At 31.3% G+C, this 10,756-nt stretch overlaps 1 protein-coding gene across 1 annotated transcript; it reads left to right on the top strand.

Moving 5' to 3' along the window:
* The first annotated feature begins 5,636 nt into the window (after positions 1 to 5,636).
* LOC114738801 (alpha-L-arabinofuranosidase 2-like) lies at positions 5,637 to 8,579 on the top strand. The gene is made up of 12 exons (XM_028926862.1): positions 5,637 to 5,801; positions 5,919 to 5,973; positions 6,068 to 6,266; positions 6,407 to 6,529; positions 6,615 to 6,768; positions 6,870 to 6,939; positions 7,073 to 7,215; positions 7,299 to 7,397; positions 7,480 to 7,919; positions 8,015 to 8,071; positions 8,163 to 8,355; positions 8,466 to 8,579. Exons 1-12 carry the CDS (start codon positions 5,637 to 5,639, stop codon positions 8,577 to 8,579), a joined length of 1,812 nt encoding a protein of 603 aa, XP_028782695.1.
* The last annotated feature ends 2,177 nt before the right edge of the window (positions 8,580 to 10,756 follow it).

The following is a 10,756-nucleotide window of genomic DNA, read 5'->3' as shown; positions in this document are numbered from 1 at the left end:
AATTGAATTGAATTTAATTTAATTTAATAAGATAGTTGAATTAGAGATGGGATAGTTTGTAGTATTGAACCTTAACTTTTATGTTGAAAAGTGCTTGAATTAGTTGAGGAGGGCATCACAAATATAAAGAAGAAAAATTTGAAAGAAAAAGATAAATAAATATGTTAGTAAATTATAAATAAAGATAAATAAAATAAATTAAAATTTATAAAATAAATATCATCTTACCATATAAATAAGAGAGAAAAACTACTATGTGAGAGAGCACGAAGAAAAAAGAGAATTATAAAGAAGAAGGTGAGAGGAAGGAAAAGAAATGGGGTAAATGAATGAGGAGGTAAGATGGTATATATAGAGATCAGTGAGAATTTCTAGCAATTGTCTACTTTTTGCAGTTGTTTTATATATTTTCTAGCGGTTCTGTATTGCTACAATTGTAATTTTTATATTTAAAAAATTGAACCAAATTTAAGGGTAACAGTAAGAATTTTTGGCCTTTAATAACTGCTAGAAATGTTGAGGTCAGGGAAAAATTTGAATTTCAAAGTAAGAGGGTAATGGTAAGAATTTTCTAACAGTTCGCTAGAAATTGTTAGCTAGGAGAAAATTTTGAATTTGAAATTTTAAAATTTCTTGTGATATTTGTAACAGTTTCAAGGACAACTACTAGAAATTTGATGAAATTTCTAGCAGTTATATGAAAACTGCTAGAAATTTGTAGCGCTACCCCTCGTCGCCACCTGCATGCAACCACATATCAGGACTCCTCGAGAAAAATAAATTTTTCTAGCGTTTCCAGGACAACCACTAGAAACTTTAATGAAATTTCTAGCAGTTTTTGAGGTGCTAAAAAGTACAACATTTCTAGCGATTCCAGCAACAAAACCGCTAAAAATTAATACTGAAAATATGGCGCCAACTTTGTGTCAAATAGCGCCACAGTTGTGGCAGTCATTTTCTAGTGGTTGGGTCAAAACTACTAGAAATATGTGGGATCCACACCATTTCTGGTCAAAATGATGCAAATTTCTTGTAGTTTGTGTTATAACCATTAGAAATATTTATTTTTGTAGCAGTTTTTTTTAACTGCTAAAAAGTGACCGCTGGTAATTCATTGTTTTTTTGTAGTGCAAAACAGTTATGTTAAAATGGATGTGAGTGTATCATTTTAAATACTTCAAGATGAAAATTGCACTACAAATAACTTCATGACATTAGGTGCTTCAAAATGTTGGGGGCACCTTAACTCTAAGAAAAAAGACAATAAAATATTCTAGAAATTGTTAAATCACAAATCAGAATAGGTAAATTTCAAAATCCCAAATTATATCCTTTGTACTAATTTTAGAATTTTTAAATATTGCAAAATGATGCAAATGCTCTTTACGCTTTCTTTTCTTTTCTCTCTCTTGTTTTTAAGAATGCCACATCAGTACCCCTAGCCGGAAAGTGACTACTGAAGCTCCAATGGATACTCCTTTTATGTTATTGACTGCTATTGTTTAACTATTGACTACATTTGTTTCTAGAGCTATGATGACTATTCTTATTGAGCTATTAATTACTTAGTATCGTGATTGACTAATTTTGCTAGTTTTTAAAAATTTGGTGACTACTCTTATTTAATTATTGACTACTACCTCTTCCTCTTATTATAAGAGACTACTAACTAATTCATATATACCAATAAAAACAGTCAAATGTATTAAATTTGTCATAAAATTCAAGTAATTTTCAACATTATCTCATTAACTACACTAAATTCTAACATATATTAATTTCTACTCTCACACTACTCTTATTAAACATGAGTATATGGGGAAAAATTTTATGTTCATTGAAATTATCATAGGACTAGAGGAGTAACGTATAATATTATATATATATGTGCACACAACTTTGCACATGTTAATTGAGCTGAGAATTGATAGCTTACTTGTCACATTTGTTGTAGATCTGAATCATCTTCCACATTATATGCTTGGTATTGTGGTGGACTTATGTACATAGGATATTTGTATACTAGATTTATCACAGTTTCATTGGAAGGAAGTTGTAGCGTTTGCTCAATAACTTCCTTTGATCTACCCAAGGTTCCTGATGACCAAATTACCTCAGTACGTAATCAGGATAATGTCATTCTACAAGATGAAAACATATTAGAGGAATCAAAGCAAGATAAATTTTAGGTGTTGCCAAGCCAAACAATACTCTAGAATCAATTAGCACACTTTAAAAGATTCAAATGGTTGCCAAATTATCTTGTCATCAGTCATTCTGTTAGAGAAACTCCTATATTGTCATAAGAATGTGGTAGCTGGACAAGGGTTGTCCTACATTTTCCATTTAGCATTATCTACTTGAGGATATATGCACGAATGACTTGTTGAACTTGTAAATTGTTTGCATTATTAAGTAAGTGATTAAAGTGGTCTTTCAACCAACTCATAAATAGTCATTGTCCATGCATTTTATCTGCAAGTCGTATAATACCTAGAAGCCATTCACAAATATCTAACTAATTAAAGTCAATTTTCACAATGAAAGGTATTCTTACACATGGGTTAATACCCAACTGTATAACAACATCCTCTAATGTTATTGTGTATTCTCCACGTGGAACATGAAATGTGTAAGTTTCAAGACATCACCTCTCAATAAGGGTTGAGGCCAAACTCCAATCATAATCAAATTGTCCTACTCGAGCAACACCCTAAAATTCAGGTAATCTAACATATTTAAATATTCCATTAGGTGGCTTAATCATTCGACTAATGTACGTGATTCGTACTATTGTATTGTATATGATTTGAGAAATCTACAAAGGAAAATACAAGAAAGTTAGTATCAAAGCATAGAATTAATAAGTATTAGTCATCTTTACCAAAATAAGCATTAGTCAAGATCATTTACTTACATTGCCATTCCACACTTGTAGTTAAATATGTTGGGTTCATAAATACAAAAGCGAGTCATCCTCTCGGCCAAACATGAGTCCTTATTCCATATATTGGCACACAACTCTACACATGATAATTGAGTTGAGAATCGACAACTCACTTGCCACATTTGTTATACATCTTAATCATCTTCCAAATTACATGCTTGGTATTATGGTGGACTTATACACGCAAGATATCTGTATTCTAGATTTGTCACAATTTCGTTGAAAGAGAGTTGTAACTTTCATCCAATAACTTCTTTCAATCTACTCAACGTAATATTTGAATGAATTTTACTACTTTTACTTTATTAAATTCAAATGTTGTACCTCTCAGGCCTTTAAAAATTCATCTATTTGCAAATTATACGCACAAATTCTTTTTAGTTATCTATTCTGCTTTCAAAATATTTTATTATAACTATTAATCAAGCAAAAGTATACTATGAAACTAAATTAACTCCACAATATCATTATTTTCTTATTGAATTATTTTTTTTTAGAAGAGAGTGGTAGAACTAATCATTTACTAAAATTGTAAAAATTAGGCTACTCTTTTATTAAAAAACTCACCTGACACTTCAAATGTTAGTTATTACATTTTTAATTAAGTTAGTAACATGTAATATCTTTAAAAGAATTAATTATTAATGCATTATGAAAAATGTACATTGTTAAATACAATTATGTAGTGATTTTTGTGTTCAAATTTTTTGTACCAAAAATAAATAATAAATATATTTCACTCATGTTGAGCACCTCTCATTTGAAGAAGATTATGAACCTATGCCATGTTTAGCTACTGATCAGGTTCAACCCTCCCCAGCCCCCCCCCTTCCGGGGAAATAAGTAGGGCAAGCGTGAGCTTGTAATGTCAGACAAAAACAACACTTCTAAACCTACGATAAAGACATCCTATGGCTGTTCACCAAATAGCTACTGATAAGGTTTGAATTCGATATTCCCTTCATTTTGCAATAACGCAACATTAGACACCATCATTCATGAGCATGAAATTAAATGAAACATATATCGTAAAAATAAATTTAGAATAAAAAAATTAATATATTAAATTGTTCATGGGATGGGACAGGGATAGACCCATCCTGGTCTCATCCAGATGAACAGGCATGGAACAGGATTTCTGTCCTATGTCTCCTCCTAATCCCTAGATGTCCCGTTTTCCTTTTTGTAAAAACAAAAATTGTAACTCCTTGTGTGAATTTTTTACGTTATAATGTTTTTCTTTTCATTGAGTTTCTAAATATAAAAAAATTACAAAAAGTATTATGTAAAAAACTCAATTATATAATATTAAAAAATGTAAAAATAATACTATAAAAAAATTACCATAAAAGAAACATTTCGTAATGGCTTTATGAATTATTTTATTAAGAAAAGAGATTTTGTTGAGATAATAAAGCAACTTAAGAGCTAAAAATTACTATAAAAAATCATCATCATTAACAAGTGAATGAATAATCTATAATAATTATTAATAAATAAGTTTTTTTTTTTAAAAAAACATCGGGACAGGACAAGATGACCTTGTCCCGTGTCCCATGCTGTCCTGATTACTGTTCTATCTCATCCAATAGTCTTCCTGTCCTGTCCGTCTTGAATTGATTGGGACCAAGATGTGACATATTGAACACCCATAGAAGGAAAAACAAGTGACTTCACTTCCATTTTGCTATAATCACATAAACAACTCCTTTTGTCAAATTTTTAGAGGCCGTTCGAAATATTCCGTCAAAGATCGAACCTTACCAAAAATTTAAGAGACAAATATCTTTGCAATGCCTAATATTGTTAATTAATTCTGTCCCTGCAAAATTTCAAAATCTCACCAAATTAATCCGTATTTTAAATATAAGATATACCTTCTAAGCTAAGAGATAAAAAAATCATCATTAACGTGAGCACTGTATTTGTCTCTTAGGTTTCTGGTAAGGTAAAGTACTTGTAATTAATGTAGAATTTACAGTGTTGACGCCAATGATGAATATAACCACTAAGAATTTATCATATCTTTAAAATAAAGATTAATTTGGTAAGAGTTTGAAATTTCGAAGGGACAAAATCAATTAACAATATTACTCACAAAGGTATTTGTCTAGTATAAATTATATATTACCAATTAAGGTATGGTAGAGTGTGTGTGTGTTATACATAACTTGGATAGTCCGTTATTTTTCAGAAGAAGCCCTTCAACCCACAAATTCCCAGTCCACTTTCTTTGGTTCTTTATAGTCATCCTTTGTTATCTCTTCCTAAACGTTGACTCATCTTTATCTCATTAATTGCTATCTTAATATTAGGACAAACGTTGTGTATATATAGTCAAATAAAAATCCTAGCAAAATAGTCAAAATCAAATATCACAATTTGTCACACTGGCAAAAAGTTGAAATTTAAATCATTTTAAAGAAAATACTAACCTTTTTAGACAAAAGGCTACTTATTCAAAGAAAATATGCAAAGTACAAATAATTAAAGAATTTAAATAGGCATATCACTGACAGAATGCTACGGAAAATCTAGTGGCATTAATGATTTCTAAAGCTAACAACACTTTTGCATTTAAAGTAATCCACTATTAATCAATGTAAACAAGTCAGCCTAAAAAGCCATAAATACATGCATTATTGGTCCTAGAGAGTCACAACTATGAATTAGAAGTAAATTAATCCCAATGGCTTCTTCTAAAGTTACATTTTGTGCACTTTTATTCATAGCTTTCTCTCTTTCTCTTGTCTTTCAAACTCTTGCTGACAGCAACGTTATTTCTACATTAGTTGTAGACGCTGGTTCTGTAGGAAAGCAAATTTCCAAATATTTTTTTGGAGCATTTTTTGAGGTGAACATTAATTTCATGAAATATATATTTAGGTAAGTTTGATTTGCTCATAACTATTAACCACCATTTACGTAGTTTTTCACATAGTTCTACAAATGATTAGGTGACTATTTGTAGGAAATTAATCATGTTGGAGCTGGAGGATTGTGGGCAGAACTTGTCAACAAGAGAGGTAAAAGCCATTCCCATAATCCTCTCTCTGAGATTTTTCTTCTTTGAATTATTTATAATCAACCTTACACAAACTACTTGAATTGTTGGTTAAGGTTTTGAAGCTGGACGCACAACAATTCTCTCAAGCATCTCTCCATGGACTGTAATAGGAAATAGATCAACCATTAATGTTCAAAATGAACCTACCTCCCTGTTTTCTAGTAATAAAATGGCTGTCAAATTGGATATCCATTGTTCTTCTCAGGCTGAATGCCCTAATGGTGTTGGACTCTCTAATCCTGGATTTTTAGGGCATCATAAGCTTCTCTCTCTGCTCTCTCTCTCTCTCTATATATATATAGGAGCGCACACATATTTGAAGATCTAATTGCTGGATTATATATAAAATATCCATTATGTTTTGATACTTGTATATTGCTTGTTACGTTCTTTCAGAATATTGAGCAAGGAAAACGATATAGAGTTGTATTCTATCTTCGTTCCTTGGGACCAATTAATTTGAAAGTGGCGTTTATAGGAGTAGATGGGAAAGAATTGACTTCAAATAACATCAAGTACTTAACAATTCCATTGCGCGTGCACACACTAATACTTCTTATTTGTATACATACACCTCATAATTTATTTTATCTTTTCTAGGGCTCTTGCAAGTTATGTTGCAAGCTGGAAAAGGTTTGAAACTATTTTAGAAGCCCACGCGTCAGATGTCAAAGCAAGCCTCCAGTTGACAATGGACCAAAAAGGAGTTATTTGGTTGGATCAGGTCTCAGCACTGCCTCTAGACACATACAAGGTCTTGAATACTTCATCAACTCACAACTTTAAGCGTATTTAATAAATTACAATGATTACTTCTTCTTTTTTTAACACTCTATACTTTGCATTTTTAATTAGGGACATGGGTTGGGAAAAGGCCTTTTTCAAAAGGTGGCTGATTTGAAACCAACATTTCTTAGATTTCCCAGTAAGCATAGTGCTTAGCATGAAGAATTCTTCAGGCAAAAAAAAAAAAAAGCATGAAGAATTCTTAAAATTAGCATGTTTTGTCAAATTCAATTTTTTCTTTCAATTAAAACCTAACATTCCCATTAGATTAGGTGGCTGTTATGTTGAAGGTGAATATATGAGAAATGCATTTAGGCGGAAGAATACCATTGGACCTTGGGAGAAGAGAATTGGTCCCTTTAATGTCTGGGATTATTGGGTCGACAATGGATTTGGTTATTTAGAGTTTCTTCAAGTATGTACTTTAAACTCTAAATTTCTAAACTGAATATTGTTTTTATAGCCTAATCACTAATCATTATTATTCTTTTGTTACAGTTGTTTGAGGACCTTGGTACGACCCCAATATGGGTATTTAACAATGGTATTAGCCACCATGATAAAGTCAACATCAGTGACATTGGTCCTATGGTTCAAGTATAACTTATATTTAACCCTTGCTTAGTTAATCATTATCTATGGTTTAATTTAGTTAATTTTTTTGTGAATTAATTTTGAGGAAGCTCTTGATGGTATTGAATTTGCAAGAGGTCCTATTACATCAAGATGGGGTAAAGTAAGAGCTTCTTTAGGTCACTCCAAACCTTTTGATTTGAGATACGTCGGTATTGGAAACGAGGATTGTGATAAGATAAACTACCAAGAAAGCTACCTCAAATTCCATGATGCCATAAAGCATGCATATCCAGATATGCAAATTATATCAAATTGTGATGCTACCAAAAAAGCGTTGGACCATCCAGCAGAGCTGTATGGCTTCCATATATATTCAAATGCTAAGCAATTCTTCTCATTGTACACCAAGTTCGATCATATGCCTTGTTTTGGACCAAAAGCTTTTGTTAGTGAATATGCCGTTTGGAACGAAGATGCTGGGAAGGGAACACTTTTGTCTGCATTGGGTGAATCTGCATTTCTTATGGGACTAGAGAGGAATAGGTATGCCATTTGCTTAATTATCAAAATTTCATACGAATCGTTAGTTAGTTAGTTAACCCCATTAATAAATTATTTTCACCTTTTTCTTCCAACAGTGAGGTCATCGAAATGGTTAGCTATGCACCACTTTTTGGTAACACAAACAACCAAAGGTAATTAATGTTGTCTTATGCTTTGTGTTATAAAGTTATCTTTTTAAATTATTAATATTTTTAAAAACTGTTTGTAAATAAGTATATATAGATGGTTGCCCGATGCTATTGTATTTTATTCTCATCAAAGTTATGGAACTCCGAGCTATTATTTGCAAAAGCTATTCTCAGACTCTAGTGGAGCAATGCATTTGAACTCAACGCTTAAAGCTCCTTCTTCAGTTGTTGCATCTGTAATTGCTTACACAAGTTTAACGGAAAAGAAGAATTACATAAAAGTAAAGGTAGCTAAATTTAATCCATGATGATCTTTATTTCCGACTAAGAAATAGAGAGGAAAAAACCCTCAAATTTGTGTGCTTTTATCTCATTTGAAATTCAAAATATTTGGTAGGTTGTGAACTTCAATGACAATCGTGCGAATTTTAAGATCACTTTAAATGGGTTAGATGTAACTGCAAAATCAGCAAAACACTACTACAACAGAGACTTTTTGCTTGTGTTTTGAAGGATTTTTTACTTCTGTTTTGGGAAGGACATTCAAAGAAAGGACGTAACTAGTACCCTATATTTGACTTCTGTTTTGAACAGATGAGAAAAGTGGGACTTTTCACGTCTGTCTAAAACAGAAGTAAAACATAACACTTTTATTGTCTGTTTTTGAGAAACAAAAGTAAAAAGTCCCACTTTTTACGTTTGTTTTGCCAAAAATAGACATGAAAAGTGAGTTTTTTTAATTAAAAAAAAGGCATCTTTTTTGGATTGGAAGTTATTCCAGTCTAAAAAACATGCCATCTACTTATTATTATTACATAAAAATTATTTTAAGATTAACATATTTAATAAAATTAATCAGAAACAATTACCGTGCATTCATAATAAAAAAGTCCATCTCATGATCAATAAAAGAGATCATCCAATGATAATTACAATATAAGAAAACAACTAATAAAATAATATGACTCTTTTGTTCAATACTAAATAATCCATGATAACAATAAAACATCAATACAATGACCCCTATTTTCTTCCGGTCTAAATACAAGTATACGTCCATATTTGGTTCTATAGGCGTTTAGCCCTTCAAGTGCTTCCCACAAAATCCCATTTATCTGCGGCAAAACTTAATTATATAAAAACAATCCAACAGTAGATGAGAATAAAGCATAAGATCAGTAAAGGAACCAAAACTTTAAACTTATTGGCCAAGATGAGAATTGAAGGCATGCACTGACCTTTGAAAAGAACTTTTATTCCTATATACTCTGTACAACAAGAAGTACAACACCAAAAAGACGAAAAAGGGAGAAAGGGGGAAGACAATTTAAATTAAGAGTTTTGACACTCTTATGTTCCCTTTCCATCATTAAAAGTTAATCAAAGAAATTAAATCTGATGGAGTCGTAGAGTAGTCTTTTAGTTTGTTCATCTCCACTTACACATGAGAGATTCAGATTATGTACTTGCCTGAGAACTGCATGAACATATAATATATATTTTTTCCCTTCTTTGATTCATCTCTCTGATTGAAAGTTTGATTGCAATTGTACCAATAGTCTCTTATTCATATTCACAAAACAATTACCAACAAAATTTAGATTCAAAGAAAAAGAAAATTATAAAGAATAACCTTAGAAATAATTAATAAAACAATTACCAATAGAATTTAGATTCAAAGAAAAAGAAAATTATAAACAATAACCTTAGAAATAATTAACAAAAATAAGCAAACACATATACTTCAACAATTGAGTCCCCCTGTATTTTTTTTCAGACACAATAGACTACATATTTTGCAATTTTGTGATAGTCACATCAAGAACAGGAATGGAGTACCTTGAAGTTGCTGTCTTTGTTTCTTGAATAGCTGCTTATAATTTTTTGGCGTTCTTGAGATGAGGAAACCAAAGGCAAAATGAGAGAAGTAAGACTTGCATGAAAGAGGAAAATAAGAAGATATCTCTGAACTTCCAGACAAAGTCAAGCTAGGTACAAGCAAATATGATGTAATTCATTGTCCCAACTTGCAGCATATGCATATAGGTTGTTTTTAATACATAAAATAAAGAGCTAATAGAGGACGGTTGAGAATTTTCATGGGTATAATCAGTTCACATAGCCTCCAGTGGTCCTTTTAATGTCAAGACCTGAATATATTAATTAAAAATAAAAATATTTTGACAAGTCATTATCAATAATAGAACCCCAGAAAAAAAATTGTAATCAAAGACGATCCACATACCAAGTGGTCTAATGAAAGCGTCAGCACATTCCTCATTGTAAGAGTCCTCAGAATCACGAGTGATCTAATAACAAACTAATGTTTAGCTGTCTGCATTCTGCAAGCTTGGGGGGGGGGGTTCTAATGGAAACAATCACGTGCCATAGCTTTGACATATTCAATTATATCAGTATGGTTGTATAAATAATCTTTCCTAGGTATTGATAAAAAATAATCTTTTCTAGATAGGTGTGAGTTTGCAAGATCGGTGTGTTTTTTGACAGTGCGAATGAGAGCAAATAGAAATTAACATCTCGCACTAGCACAAGCCATAATAATTGGGGCAACGCAACAAAAAAAGTTATGAACCCATGGATTCAAATCCTCTTTTATTAGAAAATATAGTTTTCAAACATAGCAAAGTCGTGTTCCATTTAGGTCATTACTACTGTTATCTCGTGTTT

The sequence above is a fragment of the Neltuma alba genome, unplaced genomic scaffold, assembly GCF_004799145.2.
Source record: "Neltuma alba isolate B1F8T4 unplaced genomic scaffold, ASM479914v2 tig00013688_pilon, whole genome shotgun sequence".
In the NCBI taxonomy this organism is placed as follows: domain Eukaryota; kingdom Viridiplantae; phylum Streptophyta; class Magnoliopsida; order Fabales; family Fabaceae; genus Neltuma; species Neltuma alba.
Note: the sequence above shows the minus strand (reverse complement) of the source record. Positions and strands in the feature narration are given on the sequence as shown.